The following is a 20,963-nucleotide window of genomic DNA, read 5'->3' on the forward strand; positions in this document are numbered from 1 at the left end:
GGCTGTGAAAAAGGGGAGGCTCTCCTTCCACTGTAGTCGCGTTGTGACGTCACGGCTAATTGTTGAAATGTGCTCTCTGCTGTCAGTTGGCCGAACTTCACGTACGCGTTTCCTTAACTTTTTAACCGTGCGTGTACCCAAACAGAAGCACTCCGACTTATGAAGATTAGACTGAGGGCTGTTGTCCGTTGAAAATTAGTAAGTTTAACAAGCCTTCGAAACTCAATTATCTCCCCACCACTTCAGTACATCAAAACTCTTTGAAGTTCGAAACTTTTCAAGTCGCTGAACGTTGCCAGAATTTTCACTCTGAGAAAACAAGAAGTGGTCGGTCTGGCATGTACTGCAATCGGAACAACACGCCCGATAGTTTGCGTGAAGAATACAAATATGGGGACATAACCGGGACCGGTTAAACATCAAGAAAAAAGCCTTGGATATGCAGTTTTCTTCGAAGAATTTCTTCATGTATTGATATTTAACTGGTCGATAAGCAATATAAACAATTTATTGCTTTAATACACGTAATAAATCAAACTAACTGAACTGTCCTTAATTAGGAACCAAAATAATTTAAAAAAATGGAAATTCGTTCACTAAAATATACGTTGGTGAAGGTCGAATGTAAGATATAAAAAAAAAGTCACGAGACAAAAAAAGAGAGAGAGAAAGAATGGTTAGAGAAGTACGGGGTATTTACTGTGTATACTTGAGCGGCTGCACTTTCTAAGGCAGTCGACTCAAATACTGTGCGTAATGCGATAAGAAATCAGAAGGATGCATATTGAATAATAGATGACATAATAGCGAGTGAAGAGCACATACTGGATAATTAAATTATCCATAATATATGTCATGCGTGTTAAAAATCTTTAAAAAAGTGGAATCAAAGATGGACAAACTAATAAGCGGAAAGCATGAGAAAAATATCCAGACTTTTTCCGTTAGAAAATAATAACAGCAAGAATACATTCATTCAAAGAATGCACCACTTCAGTACATCTAAAAGAGTGTTTTAGATTCGAAGAAACCATAAAAAGGATATTTCGAGTAAACCTTTTTTTTTTTTTTCAAGTGACGTAAAAAGAGAGAAAAGAAAGATGTTATAAAAGAGAAAGATCAAATCATGTCAGATGTCCAATTGGGAGGGAGTTGGGTTCCCAGAAATGATGTTGAAAATTGTGTGTTTGGCTATTCTGGCAAGGTTCCAGACATGAAGGAATGATTTCGTCTGCACGTATTAACATACATGGGTGTAATTTTAATTGCGAGATTCCTATAAAGTTAGTCAACACAAATAAAAATGAAAAAAAAAAAAATTGTGCTACTTATCTGTACTGACTTGTTAGCTAACGGAATCTAACAGGTTTCGACGATAGTAAAGCGACTTATGTCCCCCCCCCCCCCCTCCCGGCATCTCCAGGTCAAGAATGATGAGGAATTCTTCCATCCTCGTGAGGTATAAGAATTTTTCATTTCTGTGGAAATTCTTAATTTTTTTCATGCTAATTACTATTTTATCGATTCTAATAACATTTTCAAATATTTTGAGGATTTTTTTACCAAATGACTCAGAAAACCACAAAAAAAAAAAGAAAAACAAAATGGAAATTATTCAAACTTTAGACCAAATTCAATAGAATTTTTAAAATTAATTTTCATACATTTGAAAACCTGACTGTGAACAAATTTTAAGTTGATTAGAAGACAGACGGAGTTAGGGAAAGATGTCAAAAGATCGTAGCGAATTATTATAATTAATTAATACTTATGATGCCTAAAAGATGGATCGATAACTGAAAAGTAAAAGAATTGCAAAATCTGACAAATATTATGGGAAACAGACATAAAAGCAGAAATAAAAGAAATAGAATAACTTTTATGACGTGAAAAACTCGTCATAAAAGGGATTAAAAGTCTGTTTGCGACGATAAAGATACTTAGTAGCGATTTTCTCAAAAAAAAAAAAAAAAAAATCATGTGAAACTCTGGAAATTCGGAATACATTTCTCAAAATTTACCGAGAGCCGGTAGCGCACTCAGGATCTTGGGGGAGGGGGGGAGTAGACGATTTGAGAATACATACTATGTATCGCATACGACCAATGACTGAGCATCTGCAATGATCGCTAATTCATAAGTAGTATAGAAATAGAAGACACGGCACAACACAACATAAATAAAAATAAATAAATTTTAATTAGGAAAAGATTTTTCGAAAATTTTCTAGTGTTTTTTCTTTTTTTTGGGGGGGGGGCTTCCCCCCCCTTTGGGTGCGCTATGTAAAAACTTGCTTGGACATATGAAGCAAACTTCCAGTTTCGCAGAATGGTTGGATTTCATTATCGCCTAACAGAGTAAGGAGAAAAAAAAGGTTGAGAAAAATACAAAGAAAATAACAAACGTCTTGAAAATGTCAACTGATAAAATCGCATGGAGAAAGATAAGATCAGAAAATGCAAAAAAAAAAAAAAGTATTAATAAAGAAAGAAAAATAGCTTCGCAGAAAATCCTTCAATTAGTCGACAGAGACGAACAATTAGGAAAATTACAAGCAGGAACAGAAGATATCACAGAACTGTAGAAGAAGTAATAGAAAACTAATCCCGATATCAAATTAGCGGAGAAAAGTTATACAAACAAAAGATAACAGAATTTTTTCTTTAAATACAAAGAAGAATAAAAGCAGGCGAGGGGAAAAGACAAAAGAAAGTTAGGAAATTATAAGTACCAGAAAGAACAATAAAGCAATTGGATATGAAACTGAAGTGAAAACAAGAACCAACAGATAAAGAGGGGGGGGGAACGAAATATAGCACATTTACGGACTGTTAGAAGTTGAAAACAAGACAAAAAAAAAAAAGAAAGGCGGATAACTGTCACTGTAAAAATAGACAGAAACGACATTATAAGAGAAACTATGAGGACTGTACATTAGATTTAAAAAATGATGTATGAAAATTACGATTTTAGACAACGGAAATTGAACTAATCGGCAAAGAAAGCATAACAATAAATACAACTAACCGATTTATGCATATATTCGACTGCATCAAGAAAATTAATTTTTCTTTTTTTTTTCGAAGTTTCTTTAGCAGAAGAGATTGAATTTTTTTAAAACGAATCGTCAGTATTTTTGTGCCAATCAGTTAAACGCGAGGAAAACACAAAAGAAGACAATGCACGAGATCAGAAGCCACAGTGGTTTTTTTTTTTGTTTGAAAAAAAAATATAAATAGATGAGGACTCTTCATGATGCCGAGACTAACGCGACGATAGTCACTGGATGGAGAGTGTTTTCCTCAAAGGGAAATTAAAAGTTTCAATATCTCGATAGAGTTAAAAAAAAGAAAACTAGTAATATAAAAGTTTTCATTCGAAACAATAACGGTAAGTTCACCACTCATCGTGGAGTGTAGAAAATTAGTATAGTATTAGTATTTTAATCTTCAAAAGATGCCTCTCAGGCATCTTTTAGAGATTAAATAGAATTTTGTATGTTCTGCCAAATAAAGAAACCAACGTACCAGAACTGTAATATTCTTTTAGATGCAGCAACTTTAAACTAAACTAAAAATACTCAGAGGAAAGCTGTTGCTGTTCTTTTTCATGAAAATGGAATCCCATGCATTAAAACTGAAACAAGCAACTGCCTGCAGTTACGCAACAATGATGCAACCCCGCACCAATTCGGCTGCCACGGTTAACTTGTTACACATAACTATATTTGTTTTACACCTTATTCTGTATTCGTCTATAATTTGCAAGAATAAAAATTAAGCACATAACTTACAGTTGCGATTATTATCCTTTTGAAGTCAAGTGAAACTTATACAAACATAAAAGAATACCAGTTGGACAAGATTTGTATGTTTTTAAATAAGACTCTGAACCCCTTACGAGATGTGTTTATCCTATTCCAATAATAGTTCGTATGTTTTATTCCAAGTTTCTGCTATTTCGTTGAATTTATTTCAATATCTTCACTGCTATGTAATCCCTCTATACTGAATGCGACGTTGTGTCTCATGTTGATTACCCCATGAGAACTGATCAAGTCCAGATTCGTGAGACCTGAACAGTTCTCATGCGGTAGTCGAAGTACTTCAGAAGGCTTCATCGAACGTTAGGCGAAGACACCCGTGAATGTTGCCTCAATTTCTATCTCCTTCACCTTCCTGATCGTCCAGAGAATTACGTTTTAAGTCCATCGTCACCATTACTACATCGGAAAATGCAAAAATAACAATAATAATTAGAAAAATAAAATTAAAAACAAACCAACATAATATTCGCCAAGACAGGTAGCTATACACCAAGTTCGTTCTTATATCCACACCGCTAGGTATGCAGAAAATTCATCGAACAGCAATTAATAAAATAAAATAAAAAAGTAATACATATCGAGCAACAAATCACCGATCCAACTCAGTTCGCGACATCCTGCAATTCATTGAATAATGAACTAAAAAAGGGGAAACGTGTTATCAACTGCTGTAACTCGTATTCTTTAATTAATTGATTTATTAAAAAAAAAAAAACTTTTTTTATTGTTGTGCTCTTTGCTTTTCTGGTTATAAAGAGGCTCGCTTTGCGATAACTAGTAACTCATCTCTCTCAATGCATGCGGCTTTTTTTTTTTTAGTTCTTAAATGCCCAATGACGATCGTTTTAGTTTCTTATTTACTTCATATTTTACCAACATACGATAAGGATGTATTAGAGGTTAACCGTATTCGAGGTTGATATGCTATATATCAACCTCGTTAATAAGTTAATATGAGTGGGGCACTTATTTCATGGCCTAGAGGGATATAATCCTACCCTGTGGGAGAAGAACAGTTCAAAATAAGTATTTTCCTGGGAAAAAAAAAGCAAAGGAATGCTATCCCGACACAGTTACACTACTAAAGGCAGGGGCGGCTCGTCCATAGGTACTACGGAACTGCAGCACCTCCAATTTTTCTCTCTATATAAATATATTTATTAATTTATTTTTATTTGATTGTAATATTGAATTTTATCATCAGCAATCCTATACAATTCTCTTATTTTGTATAAAAAATAATAAAAATCCATCTTGTAGCACTTAGGAGGGCGAAGGACGCTTGCAGCACTGTGTTTACCACAGTGCCATATTGTTATACGCACAAGCACGTCATAGTGAGATGGGCGCTATTAGCGTAATGCCACTGTCTGTCACGCAGTTCCACTGTTGTTTATATACAGTTTGCGCCAGTAGTAGAGTGTTCGTAGTGCTTATCGTGTTTACTCCGTCTCTTTAAATATTTGGACATTACAATTAAAGGATTTAATTGTAATGTCCAAAAATTGTAAATCCATTCCTTTAATTACAATTCAAGGAATGGATTTTGCTTTTAAGTAATTTTGAATTATACTAAACTGTATAATTTTATCGATAATAAACAATACTTTTTCATGTTTAATTTTTTTGAAATTATTACCATAATTTTGATATTTTATCCAAACACGTATACACTGTACTTACAGTGTGTATGTATATTTCGAAAGTTGCAGCGCCCCCACGATTTCAAGCCACGAGCCGCCAGTGACTCAAGGCGAATAATATATCATACGCTTACAATTTGAAAGAAAGGCCTATATAGGACTGATCTGCTTTACTTTTTAGCTAATGCTGAAATGATTCTAAAGATACAGAGATATTCTTAAAACCTAATTGTAGCAAAAAGTATTACAATTCTCTTTTTAACATGACGAGAATAAATAATATCTTATTTCATAAACATAAAACAAAAAAACGAACATTGGTGGATTTATGATTAGCAGTTTTTTTTTTCTATAGCATTTAGATTTTAGCAAGAAAACAAACTAATAAGTGGAGAATATTTTCCAGTCCAGTTGGTTAAATAATGATTTTTACAGAAGTACTTCTCAGGCTCTCTTCTATGACATCGACTTATTACTTATGTGCGATACCCAAGAATGAATGACTCGATTATGGCATCGAACAATAATACAGACATTAAAGAATCTTCGATAGACCATCCGGTCATGTCATCTGCATTTTAGCTAACGTTAGATAATTTTAACGAAAGCATTAAAAGAAATATTTCATAAGAAAATAAGGGTTCGGTGAATTATAAAACCATTAAACTTATCAGTGAATTTTTTTCGATATTTTATTATGATTATGACGAATTGTCGTTCGACGAACTGTTTTTGATATTCGCTGAATTTTTATTATTTTTTTTTCAATGAACTGCCAGTCGATGAACTGTTTATTTCATAAATTACCATTCGGTGAATTGTTTACCGACGAAATATTTTCGTTTAATTTTCACAGAACCCAACTACTATATTCTGATACCCTCGATGGAAAAAAGTAAAGGACGAAAATGGCGATATCTTAATGAAATTTTACAAATGTAAGTGTGTGTGAGCTAAGGGTTAGTTCATCCTGTTTCCTTGCTTTAGAGACTACACAAAGAACATTTTTCAAGCCTCTTCACGCCTCCAATAAGCAAAGTGGTGGTCTCGCACTGAGCAAAGAATTCGTATTCCTCCTAGAATGCTTAAAAGATCTGCGCTTGGACAAGTTGGTTCTTGTCGTAGGAAGTGTTGCGGAAGTTTGTTGAAATTTTACAGTGTCATAAATCACTTTTTTTTTTCTTTTTTTTTTTTTTTTTTTTAATCCCAGAGTTCGACTCGTCATCCTTCATTCAGTCAGTAATTCCAATGACAGAATTTTTTTTTAAATAAAAGATAATAAAAATAAATGACAGAGAAACTATAATTAAGTCATTTGCTTCTTATAGATTTAAAGAACACGAATATTAACGGAGCGTAACATGCTCTTAATATCCAAGGCACGCAATTCAAGTCTCGAAAATATACAATTATTCTCTTAGAAAAGGCAGTCGTGTGAAAATCCTTCAATAATCGGCTTTGATGATGCAAGAAACTGAACTAAGATAGACTTGAAAATTCCCGCTAATGTTTTCTATCCAATATGTCGATTATGCATTCTAGGCGATGAATTTTGCTTATGCACTGTACGCAATGCGCGGAAGCATGGCATAAGTCCAGCAGTTATTAAGAAAATGCATATTATATAACGGAGCGATGCGTGTCGGACAGCTGCACTACAGCACACGGACTTAGCTCTGGCCTTTCTTCGTTATCGCGCCAACCACAAAAGCAGACGTTTAAAAATCAACGAGCTTAAACCGTTTAAGACGGACAACAGGATTAATTACTTTTTTTCCTGCTCACAAACTTCTTTTCCAATTAAAACACAATATGTTAAGTGATCTTCGGGGGAAACTAAGAACAATACGCATCTTCACTGCCGACCGCTTCTGCAAGTGTGCACGCAGGCGATATTCGGCGTCGTATTTCCTTTAGAGGATGTATTCGATGTGTGGTCGTTAATCTAATTGACTGTCCGATGGATTCAACCGCACTGGAAGTTTTTGACATAAAATGTAGAAAGACAAAAAATCCGTTTTCCTCGATAATCTGGTTACCGAAGACCTCAAAATTCCAGCTCCCGGCCTACCTCCGCTTCAAATTGAAACAACGATGTTCGACCGAAAGCTAAAGCCACTGCAGTCGTTCTTTTCCCGTATCGGAAACCGACGTTCCATTTCCAAGTCGGAAGACTGTGCTCGGTGACTGCCGATAATGAGCCGGCTCCAGCGATCCTGGGCACGTCTCAGACAGCTGTTGTGGTCAAAGTGCGGCTGTTTTAAAGTGGGGGGGGGAGGGAGGGAAGAAACTGAATGCCGATTTTACGGTGGCGAATATTGTCAACATCCGCGTCTCTTCTGCGAATCGATGGTAGTAATGTCAAACCCCGGATTATGTGGATGATGGCGGTAAAGAACAGAGAAGTCCGGAGTCCAGATGGAATACTATTACTGACGAGAGGGAGAGATAAAAAGATGGGATCTATCTATATATAGAGATATAGATAGATAGAGAAATATACTGTATATATACACACAGAATAGAAAGAGGAAGCGAGTGATAGAGGAAAAAAATAGCAAGCATACATTAACCAGTACGGGGGAAAAAAAAAGACTAAAATGAAAACAGCACTCGATGCGTACCCTGATCATAAAAGTTTATTTCTTCTGTCTTCTCAGATGAAGAGCTTCTCAGCATTAAACTGCTAACGCCTACGATTAAGCCTACAGTCCTGTGAGAGTGACTGTAAAATGAACTCTCTCTCACACACACACACATTTGCTTGAAAGACTTTTTTAGTCTTTCTTTTCAGTGGAGGTGAGAATTCCTCGTGTATTATCCTCTCGCTCGTAAAACACTTTCATGCGAGGTGGATATAAATTAGCGATGCAATTTGCTCAGCCCCAGGCTACAATAATTATGCATATCACGAAGTAGCACCTAATTTGTTTGCTCTTTCAATCTTGGCGTTTCACTGCAACGCGTTGATTGTCTAGAGACAACCAACGAGATTCTACGACTCGTTAAGACTGGGAATACACCCTCGGGCTAAGGCATTTCATTAGCAAAATGGCTATAATCTCGAGATGGGATCGGAAACACAATTAAACCCGCTGACTCGGATAAAGGAGGCGCTGTATCGCACAGAGCACGCACTTTGCTGTGCAACACAGCGCCTTTTTTTTCTTTATTTGTTTGTTTTTCCTCTTTGTTCGCGTGAGTATAAAGATGGAGTTGCTATATTGTCTGGTAATCTCTGGACTTTCTTCATAAAGTGCGACCATTTATTGTTCCTTTGTTTTAAATAAAGACAGAGGTATAGAATTAAAGAACAAACAGTTAAGAATACACAGCAGATAATTATGATTATGCTAATTTATGCAAATGAACTAATTATTTTAGTTTCACCATCAATATTTTTCATTCGAAATCCTTTCTACGCATTAACAAATTACCTCGATATATTAAAATCAAGAATAAGTTGGTTCCTTACCTACCAGGACAGCTAAATGAAATAATGCAGGGAAATCTCAATTAAGTTGCTTTAGCAAACAGAAGACCATAACGTCATTTTCAGTTTAGCACGTAATGATAAACTTTAAGTTATTTCTTTCGGCTCCAACCCATTTGCATGCTATTAAAACGCTCACAATGGGTTAAAACTATTCAAAACAATAAGAAAGAAGCATAAAATGGCTGAAGTTTCACAAGAAAAAAGCTAATTGATGAATCAAAACACAAAAGAAGCATAAAAGAATTGAAGTTCATTGTGAAACGTATAGAGAATTAACGCATCTTGCCATTACAACAATACCACTTTACAGAGAGCAGTTGCCATAGCAACCTTAATGCTGTGAACATTTATGAGAATTTCGTCCGTTTACAGTTGTAGAATAATCATGAATACATATTCAAATAGGCTTAAACATTGTTTACATGCTCCAGGAAAACAGAAGGTGAGATTGATTTTAATAATTTGCATTATATAACAAGCAAGAGCAAACTATGATGGCATCCTTCCTTTAATGAGTAAGTCTGCAAGCTCCGTTTTCCCGCATGAATTATCTCTGTAATATCGCCAGAAACGCTAGAGGATAAGTGAAGGAGTTACCTGCTTAGAGATTAGATAAAGAGGAGTAACAACAACTTCCAGACAATTGAGTCAACAGCTTGTTTTATTTTATCATCCCACTCGGCCACCATTAAAGTCCAGTTTTTGTCCAATTGTTTTACGAGTCCACATTGTGCCAAGAACCAGCCTCTTTATAGGGATGTGTTTTTGATGAGGAAGGGTTCCAGGTCCCATTGCTTGCTCATTATTAGAAGCATGTTGCCAATAAGGGGGAAGATGTCGGTGTTACGAAGTATTCGAAGGTTGGGTTATAAATAGAATTAAAGAAGCAAAGAAAACATTTATCACTAAGAAATGATGCAAGAAAAATTCTCCCAACTTTTGTTCACTTTTCTTTTCTAGGGACAAAAAAAAAAAAAAAAAAAAAAAAAAAAAAAAAAAAAAAAAAAAAGGTAGGGAGTTCATAAAGAGCCTGTGCAGCTTCGAATGTGACCTCTGGTTTTAAAAACGTGGGTTCCAATCCCCCTCTAAGATACGAAGAACCATTACCAGGGCTTTTTTAATGAAAGGGCGCTAGCTACTCTCATATGGAGGTGGAAGAATTTTTCCACCAGGAAAACCGGGTTTCTCATCCCACAATGCAGGCAAATCTGCCAAAAAATACGCAACTGAAATTTATTAACACTGAAGAAGGAGTACCAATGAAAGTATATAATAGATGCAACAAGTATTTAGAACAGTACAAATGATAATAATAGACAGTAAAAATATAAACGATAAATAAACCAATGTGTGTCCTGAAATGTGTTTATCATAAAAAAACAAAACAAAATGCAAGCTTAAAGAAATCGAGTAATATGATGCATGTTGTGCTGCCATCTATCGGGAAAATAACGAATCGTTTATAGAACATATTTCACCTCTATGTCAGTGGTGTTCAATCTTTTTTTACTACGCGAGCTACTTTTCCATAAAATGTTATTCGGCGATCTACTCTCTTATATATAAGTTACTCGGCGATCTACTCTCTAATATAGATCACGTTCCCCCAACCTGAAATCTGACTACGCACAAATAAACAACTAAAAACTTATTTGTGTATTTAAAAATTTATTTATCACTTTTAATTATTTTAATACAAAAAAAAATATATTGGAATAAAATATTTCTCTATTTTGGAAAACCAAAGTTAGAAAAAAACAGATTGATTACAAACTCACAAGTTACAGGAAATGCTGGTTGATTAAAAAAAAAAAGTTAATGTGAAATTTGGCACTGTTTGAACCTCGCAATAACTTCATAGTCAAGTTGATATGAAGAAGTGGCCAATCGCAGACAATCATCCAAATGATCATTTGTAATTTCTTAATTGACTTTTTTATATTTGAAAAAGCAGATTCTGACAAATATGTCGATCCGAAACACGACAGAATTTTTCGCGTAATATCAGTTAACATTGGGAATTTTCATGTGCATACTTCCAAATGACTTCATTGTTTATTGATTTTAAATGTAAACTATTCTGAATGTTTATTATCTCAAGTTCTACTTCAGCTTGGTTTATATCCAACAGCCAACTAATTTTATTTGAAATTTCTGTGATGTTCAAGTTTTCTTGAAATGGATTATTGATAAAAGATACAATCATTTCAGTTTCATTAAAATCTTTAAATCTTGAATTTATTTCTTCCTCAACTAATTCTATTTCACGAATAAATTCTTTTAAATCATAGCGAAGCATTTCTTGATTTTGTTCAAAAAATTTTAATAAATATGGGAGACGTCTAAATTCGCGGTCATTTATATTTTTCTTTAATAAAAGTAAGTATGGTTGGAAAGTTTTTATTGAACTTAACATGTCAATTAAATTTTTATCTCTACCTTGTAACTCTAAATTTGAATTGCTTAATTTCGTACAGAAATCTACTAAAATTGATAAGTGTAACAACCATCTTTTATCGCTCAATTGTGGATAAATATCTCCTTTTTCATCAAGAAAAAATTTTATATCGTTAATTAATACAAGAAATCTTTCTAAAAATTGACTTCTGCTGAGCCAGCGAACATTATTGTACAACAGAAGTTCCCTATCATCATCTGCCTGAAATTTAAATAACCGCCGTTGCAGGGCGAATCGAACAGAATTTACAATTTTAAATGTAATATCCAAAACATCTTTTGTGTTTAATCTTTTACTACACAGTACTCGTTGGTGAATAATACAGTGGTACGTTAAAAAATCTGGATATTTGTCATTGCTTTTACATAATGAAATGAAGCCTGATTTATTACCTATCACTGCAACAGCACCATCAGTAGTAATAGACACAAGTTTAAAAAGCGGAAGTTTGTGTTTCACAAATTCATCAAATGCCGAAAAAAATGTCTTCTTCCCTAGTCCTTCCCAATAATGGCATAATTTTCAAAAGTTCTTTACTTGAATAATCTTGAAATACCATGCGAATAAATACCATTAACTGAGCAATATCAGTGAAGTCGTTTGATTCATCAAATTGTAATGAAAACGCAACACACTGATGAATGTCTGACATTAACCTGGCCTGGAAACTTTTCTCCGGCAATTGGAACTCTTCCTTTCGGCAATTTGAAACCTGGTCTGCGGCCTAGAAGTAGTCTCTCTCTAGCGATGTCTCGAACCGAGAAGCTCCTTTCTGGAAGCGGGAAACTCCTCTCTCAAGCAACGTGGATCCGTGCAGTCTCTCTGATGGCGACTCTGGACCGGGCGGCCTCCTCTCTGACAGCAATTCTGGAACTGGGACCCCTTCTGCTTGCTTCAGTCTCTTTTTATTAGGCCTCCTCTGAGACCTCGCATGAAGTTTGGCAACCCCCAAAGAATCGGTATGAGTCTTTCATCTTAAGTTTCAAGTTCGGTACGCCTTTTGTTCTCTTCCGCTTTCTTTTGATTGTAAGTTGCCAGCCATCGGAAAATTGTTTGAACTCTTTCTGACTGACTTCGGAGATGTTTACACTTAGAGCCTGCAAGCCTTTCTCATACATACAAGTTTCAGAAACAATCTTTCTAATGCCGCCAAGTACAGCTTCGGCGACAAAAACATTGCCTTTGTTTTTAACACTCTAACATATTCTTATTAAAGCAGTATATACAGTTAGCTTCAAAAGAGTTATTTACAAAAACATCTAATACAAACAAAGTTTATTTTTTTACAATATTCACATGGGACTTAACCTAAGTAAAAAATCGATGTAATGTGGTTTGGAATATTGAAGCTACAATCAAGTTTTTACACTTTGCTTATAATCGTATTCACTCGGCTCGCTGTTTGACTTCCACTGATCCAAATTAATTCATTTACCCGGACTTATAAGAAAATTACTGATTTGACAATTTTAACAAAAAATAAATAAACAATAGCAATACACTTAAAGCGAATTAAAAATAATACAAAATAATGATAAATAAAATACTATGTTTTCAGTTTTAATTAAATTTGTAAGTAAGGAGGAATACACGAGAGATCGACCAAAAATCGCTCCGCGATCGACGGGTTGAACACCCCTGCTCTATGTAATGTAGCACCAAGTAGTGGTATAATCTATACTTTTCAGAAAAGTCTTAGAAACTAAAATATTAAAAACATGAGTATAATTAATGCTCATTCTGCATTAGTCACTAAGAAAAACATTCTCAATTAGATGTGCTTTATCATTTTAATCTTGTTAACAAGACAAGGTGCGAGCTGTTTGTCCTGTTAATTCTCGCTCATGAGATGAGCATTGTATTTATTTATTTTTGTTTAATAATAAATTTATGTACGAAACCAAACTCACGATTTATCTCACAAACGTTTTTCGTTTGTTCATAATTCATATCACAGCACAAAATAATTGAAAGTCGGTCAGAATCAACACAACAAAAATAATAAATCGCTCCTAAGCAGCTATGCGCCCATGCGAGGGGATTAAAGACACGAATCATTAAGAGAGACAGCAGCTGTCGCAGAGATTAGCCAGGATTTCGTTTTTAGCTACACATCGATATCTGTCACAGACTTAATCGTGGCATATTTCAAGACAAACATTGCTGACGTCATCACCTGGAATTTCTAGAATTTAAATGGGGAATATTCAACGAAGTAGAAAAGGTCAAAGGACACGCGATGGTATGGCGCTAATTGAAAACGATTAGGTACCGCATTAATAAAAATGTAGGTGGATGTGACACCCGAGAAGCTGCATTTAATTGGAAGAGTAAAGAGACACGTCGTGAGGTGAGTCCAGTCTCAATGCTGAATGTTACATAACACGAAACACTTTTGGATGAGTTCGTTACTGAAATACATTGAGATCTCGGCTTTCTTATAATCATCAAGGCTTCTGGAAAGAAGTACACTGCATTTGGAAAAACTGGACTTTACTGAGGGGGGGGGGGGTGAAAGAGAGAGAAATATTTTTTCTTCATTCTGGAAGACGGGTTTGCTTTGGTACTTTCCAGATAAATTTATTTCTATTTTTGTAGCACTAACAGCTACTTACAGTATTAACGCTTACCATACTCCGAAGTCATAGGATAAGTCAATTTATTTATTTATTCATATGTCGTCCCTTAGGACTAGTTGAGCCCTCCTAATAAGGGATTAAAAATGTATTTTGACTGTAGATCAGTGTGTGTGTGTGTGTTCACGGGACCGGTTTGCCTATTCTGGGGAACAAAAAACCTTCACCTTTCTTCAAAAGAGACCACATAAAGGTTCCTCACGTCTTGGACGGGAATGGAATGCAGGTGTTTCCAACTAAAAGGCTTCCGTCTATACCGACTGAGCTACGGAGGCTAGGATAAGTCAATAATCAGATTTATTTTCTGTAATATCAACAGCTGTCCGACAAGAATACGGACAGAATTCAGAACGACTCAGAAGTTTTAATGTGCCTGAAGAGTTGAAAATAAGACAAAATCATAACAGTCAAAATTCTTTTTTAAACCAATAACAAGAGGGAAGCGACGTCTTCTTGAATCATAACTATCACTTCGTCACGATTCGTCACATCGCCATTATAAGCCTGAATACAGAAGATGCTACTGATAAGCCAAAGCTGGATTCGGATTAAAGGCCGAGATCTGCTATCACAACATATTATTGTATGACAACGCAAGTCCCCATGCTGAGAAATTACTCCAGAAATTGTGGAGACGGAAATCCCGCAACATCCTCCATATAATCCAGACGCTGATTCATCGAAATGTTACCTCTTTGGGTCACTAAATATCGCCTAGCAAGAAGGAGAACGATTTTTTTTTTCTTTTCGTGTAGCACACAAAATTTTGGCTGGGTCAAATGCATTCAAAATCAGAAATTTTATTTAAGAAACGGTGCACTTTTTGTATTGTTCACAGTGTGTGTGAACTTTAATAAATATTTTGCGGATTCTTTACGAATACACCTTCGTATAATGCTACTTCATCAATATACGACGAAGGTCTATCAAAATAAGTTCGTAGTCTCTTTCATTCGTTTGGTCCGTCTGTACGCATTGTTTTGATTGGACAGATATGACTGAAATTCAGTGTTTGGAATCATTGCAAAAATTCCTCGAGTCACTTACATTTTTTTTTTTTTTTTTTTTTTTTAACTGGGCGATTTTCAGGGGCAAAATGGGAAAAAGTGGGAAACCATGAATAATAATAAAGCCGCTTTGTGGATGGAATTTAATAAAACGTTGGATTCAGGATATGCATTAGAATTCATTCGGTTTGGGTGGTTTTTAATGATTTGAAATGACAATAAAAGTTCCTCGCGCTGGACGAATGTGAAGGAATTTATGAATCTCGATGTAAATTTATCGGGTCATCTCAAAAGGATAATTTTAATAGCAAAGTTGCAATAACGAGTGGTATCCAAATAATAATAATAATGACCTTACTAAAAGCATTATTTTAGGACTGTACATTTATTTATTCCTTTTGTTTTTTCAGTTCGGCGTTACAGTTTTTAATTTATTTTTAATTATAACATTTAATTAAAGGAACTCGAAGCAAGTTTTGAGGCGTCCTTTTGCGTAAATCTGCAAGGAAGTCTCCGGGAAAATGGGTTGTGAATATGGAAGGGGTTACAAAACGCACTTTAGCTGGTACGGTGACCCAAATAACATTCCGTAATTAGAATTTCTGTATGAAACACGACACACACTTTGCAATCGTGAACGTGCACACAGCCTGCTCATTTTCATGTGGACATTCAAGATGGAACTTTAAGGATGCTCCGTTATTTGGTCCACACCAATTCCCCATGTTTCGCTACGACGACTCGTATCTGCGTTGCCGACTTCATGAAACTCTTCAACTATTAGAGACAACTGCGCGGATCCACATCCTGAAAGTCCTCTTGGTAATATTAAGTTAATTACATCGAGTTTAATAGGAATTTTTATATTTGCGCACAGTTTAACTTCTGACATTGCGAAGACTCCACACGGCACTGAACGCAATGCAATAATATTCCACCATCAGCTAAGAATGCGGTCGATGAGACTTCCAGGATGTTAGCGCTGCTAGAGTAAATGAATGCAAATATCATTTATTCGTTGCAGAGTTGGTGGAATAAATTCCTAAATAAAAAATGTGGTGTACGTTATGGCTCGTGATTGTTTTGAATGATCATCACGCATAGTGGTCCAACGTCCTTTCCTTTTCTGTCAAGTTCATTCCACTTGTAGATAGACACGCAAATAAGCCGCATATGAACTCAAGGAATCTAACCGCCACTTGAAAAACACCACAAAGTTTCCTTCCTTCGATTTGAAGAACGTCACGAAGTTCATCGGGATTATGAACTTTCACGAGGCATCTCCGTAGCTCGTTCAGTATAAACGAAGTCCTTTAGTCGGAAAGCCCAGGATTCGATTCCCGTTCATGACGTCAGGAACCTTTATCTCGTCTCTTTCGCCTAAAGATGATTTAGCGGTCTCATACGGAGATGGAGGGTGTTTTCTCCGGTAACTCCGGTTTTTTTAATCCTTCAAAACGGGAAAACCGGTCCCGTGAACACACACGGCTACAGCCATAAATCCTTATGGCAAGGAAGGCAACGGGAAACCACCTTGAGTCATCTCTCCCTCGTAATCAGTTGCAATCCTCTCAAAGAAGGGAGGCCACAGGATAATCATTGCGTAATCTGGCTTTTAGACTACAAAACATCGCCAACCTTGGACTTTTCTGGGCATGCAAAAATAAATACTCGTAATCCAGTAATGCGAGGTTCAATTCTATCCTAGAAGTTTGAACATATAAAAACGGCACCTTGTTTTTCTTCCATTTTTTTTTTTTTACAATTGCATTCATATCTATTTTTAATTTAATTCCTGTAAGTACTTTTAAGGTGGTGTGAAAGCAATTAAGAGGCTTTCGGTACCATCTGGTACGAGAGTAAAATTCTAGAACTTATTCATTTTCCAAGTTAAAATCCTTGTCTTAAGTCTGGCGTAGAATAATAACCACTAAAATTTATTTTAATATATATATATATATATATATATATATATATATATATATTATTTCTAGCGCTATTTAGTGAGACAAAATTTTACAACTTGCGTGTAACAAATACTTTATAATACTTTTGAAGACTTTGATTGTTATACTTTATATAACTTCATAATTGTCTTTAGGCTTTTTTATTATTGTAAAAAAGAAATTCACGGAAATTCATCACTTAACTTAAAACTTTCTTAACCTAAATATTTTTTAACCAAAACATTCTTCTAGAAGAAAATATTATATAATTTTATTGGTCCCAAGTATTTCTATTTCTGCAAAATGCTGATATTAATCGAAATGCTATATTTATTCCCCGTAGAGGGTAAAAAAACGCACACATAGAAGTAAATATACGCGCTTAATCCGCTGCAGAAATTCCATGTTTTTCCAAGGCTAAGTTTCTGGATTATCCCAAACAGCCCAACTTAACGGTATCGCGTACGATAGGTTTGCGACATTTCGTGGGTGGAATTCACATAAATAAATAAATAATAAAACATTCTGTCCCCTCTGTGTCGTCGATTAAATTCTGAATACGATAAATGTGTTCGAATGAAACACGATACTCCTGATGGAGAAAACTGAACTTCCGCAATTCTGCCGATAATTTTATGATTGGAGAGTATCTACATTTTGATCGCTCCTAAATACACTAATCAAATGAGAGGAGAGGCCAATCTGCACTAAATATTATTTTTAATGCTAATATCATCTTCGGATTTCATGCGTTTGGTGTCGGATTCGAAGTCCTCTATATTCATCCGTTTGTATTTTAAATTGACTGCGGCTTTGTCAACAAGAATTCGCAATTAAAGGACTTTACTGGCACACAATGATGCCAGTTATTTCTCGGAGTCGTACACGTAGAGCCTCTCGTGATGATCCAGAAATACGAAGACAGCAGCGTTCAACAACCAAGCAAGCATTTACAAATGAATACGAAGGCATCGCAATTATCCCAGGCTTAGAGATAAAGAGGGAAAAAAAACAAGTCGATAGTCATCATTTTAGATCACTTGTTTGCATACACTCTATGTGCGTGTGTGTTAGAAACATAAATTAGCTATTTCTCTTCTAATGTTGTATTTTAACGTACGTTCCTTTTTTTAAGCCTCAACGAGTGTGATAAAATGACTGTACTAAACATAATAAGGTTGCTGTTATATTGAATAGGTTAAATAAGTGGCTTTAAATAATATTTAATGACATTATTTCGTATTCTCGACTGCAAAAATTAAATATAAAAGCACGTGCCATGACATCACAATAAATAATCTGTTACAAGTGAAACACATGGTTGAATAAGTTGAATTCGTTTTGATCAAATGAACGAAGCAAATTGTTCTGTTTTCACCAAACGTATAAGTAAAGCTGATGGAAATAAGAAAGATATTAATATTTCACCGATCGACCAATAATTAAAAATATAATTTTTATAACATCCTGCAAGAAAGTTGGCTAGCACCACTGTTTTTTCGATCTGTAAAACTCAAAGCCAAGAGAAGCTCGTGTGTGTGTGTGTGTGTGTGTGTGTGTGTATGTGTGTGTGTGTGTGTTTACAACTAGATAGTAAGTTACATAAATGTTCTTTCTGGAAAAACAGACAAGAACATATCATTAAAGTACTGACCTTGTTATTCCCTACAAGGTCAATAAGAGAGAAAATCGTGACCGCTTCTGAGGTTCTCAAAAGAATGGTCAAAGAAAACAATAGACGTTTAGTTTTGTGCCTTTCGTAATAATTACAATTATCAAAAGAGTAAAAAAGCAAGGTTAAGAAGAAACAAACAAAAAAAAAAAGATTTAGAAATTAATGTTACACGCAACACAAAACTCTATAAGCTAAACTAATACGACAAAGAATTTATATAAGCATGGCATCAGTTGGTACTATTGTGCATTATCATGCTGATCTAAGTACCCTACATTCCATTTCGTCTTATTTACGTAATAATAATTCTAACGAACAACACCGATCACAAATGACATGCAAAATTTGAATACCTTGATTAATTCGAAGACGGAATCCAAAATTTTGACTTTCCAAACAAACGGCGTTAAATTGCATCCAACTATTTTAACAATGCCTTCGACTTCTCCACAAATCCAAACAACAGCAACGCCAAACCGAATACAATGCGAACTAAACTTCGCATTGTATTTTATTGGATACTGCCTAGTTATATATTGTAAACATCAGGCATGTAAAGGTGAACATAATTCTCAAAATGGGGAAGTGTTTATTACAAGTAGAATGTTTTGGGAAAGACACGTGGTACACCATTTGAAACTCATCCGGCTTTTGCAAAAATCTAAACGCAAAGATGCGACTCTCAGTGGAGAAATGGGAGACCTGGTTCACCAAATTCAACTTAAAAAAAAAAAAGCCCCTCCCTTTTTATATACCAAAATTAAAATGCACGACTTGCATCGCAGCCCATGACAACAGTGCACAATGATACAGAGTACAGCCCGTCGGATAACAACGGAAGGAATTCGGTAACCCATCAAAGTAATGAATTCAGTATGCAGACAACGTTATTCACTCACCACAGCGTTTCCGGATGCAACTTGATTCGCGAGGCTCCTTTTTGTCAGCCCGCAAAAAAGCTGCGTCCGCATACGCCCTCTAATAGGTGATAAGGTTACCGTGGAGTTCTGTGTCCGCAAATGGTATAACACGGTCATCCATAAAATGACCTCTGAGGATAAAGAAATTATAATGGAGTTTAAACTCTCAAGAGTAAGCAACGACTTCGAATTATCTGCACCGTAAAGCATACTAACTACTGTGTAATTAGCGAATGCCACTAATTTTGAAACGACTAGGCTTAGCATTAGTGAATGTCGGAATAAACAGGATTTCCAGTACGTTAGATGCACATTTTGAAGCATTTAGTGCACATTATTATTATTTTTTTCTTAAAAAGAAAAACAAACTAAATCTGCACTGGGATTATGCAATCATCTTACAATGCTCTTTGTGTTATGGAAGAAATAAGGCTGGCCACAGAGCTACGCCTTATTTAATTTGGAGACTAGAGTATCGGCTCACGTAGCGCGCTAAAAGATCTAATTGATTTATTTTCTTTTTCGATTCAAAATACCGGAAATTTCGAATACTTTGTTTCAAACTTCGCGTTCAGCCACTAAGTTATAAGAACGAGTGGAGGGAATGTGCGTAAATTACATTCCGAGTACGCTGAACTACAATGGTTGGCCTACTTCGTTCTTGGCAACGTAACATGTGAGCTGAATGCTAAACCGATTGCTACGACGGAAACATGTAGAATTACGTGAGAAATATCGCAGTGAACAAGAGAAGTTATTTTATTATAGAGAAAGATAAAAAGGTTCATTATAAAATTTTGCAGGAGAGAACGTTTAAGACACAAGCGAGGCAAAATGTTCCTCTCGTACTTTCTTTCTACTTTATTTCCTGGAAAGTTTAATCAACTCAGTTTTCTTCTTCTTCTGTCCATCCTTCATTTTTGTGTAACAGTTTGAAAGTGAACGAAATCATTTTCCGAAAGATGACTTCTACAGCGTGTATCCTAAAAACTAAAAATGCATTTTTAAAAACAAAATAAAAAGTTTTTAAAAGAACATGTTTGCGAGACTTCATTTCGCGGATGAGAGGCCGAAATTACTCCCGACACCTCTAGCGATTTGTTCTTTCAAAGTAGACAAGCTATGGATCGATAAAAAGGATAGTAATTGGTAACTTTATCGATAGATGGAGCCACTTAGCAGTACACATTATTTTAGGCAAAGTTCGTCTCCGTAACCAGAGTAAATACACACTATTTCAGAAAATATCGTATTTAAACTGCATACAGAAGCTAAAAATAGAACAGCAGTCATCGACTTCAGTTATATTTGAGAATGAAAGAAAAAAAATTGCTTTGAAAAAATGGCCCACTCACA

General features: G+C 35.3%; 1 protein-coding gene across 4 annotated transcripts in view; it reads right to left on the reverse strand.

The window, feature by feature from the left end:
- The window catches only part of LOC150104740 (uncharacterized), a 434,041-nt gene that overhangs the window by 360,540 nt on the left and 52,538 nt on the right, over positions 1-20,963 (reverse strand). The window contains exon 1 of one of the 4 annotated variants that reach the window (XM_090395919.1): positions 19,041-19,146. The exons of the other annotated variants lie outside the window; for them this stretch is intronic. Coding sequence (XP_090252045.1) covers positions 19,041-19,104 — 64 coding nt within the window. The 5' untranslated portion in view covers positions 19,105-19,146. Of the gene's footprint in view, positions 1-19,040; positions 19,147-20,963 lie in introns of those variants that run through there. 4 annotated transcript variants of the gene reach the window in all.

Source organism: Typopeltis vanoorti, chromosome 7, assembly GCF_054136105.1.
Source record: "Typopeltis vanoorti isolate ZY-2024b chromosome 7, IOZ_Tvanoo_1.0, whole genome shotgun sequence".
In the NCBI taxonomy this organism is placed as follows: Eukaryota; Metazoa; Arthropoda; class Arachnida; order Uropygi; family Thelyphonidae; genus Typopeltis; species Typopeltis vanoorti.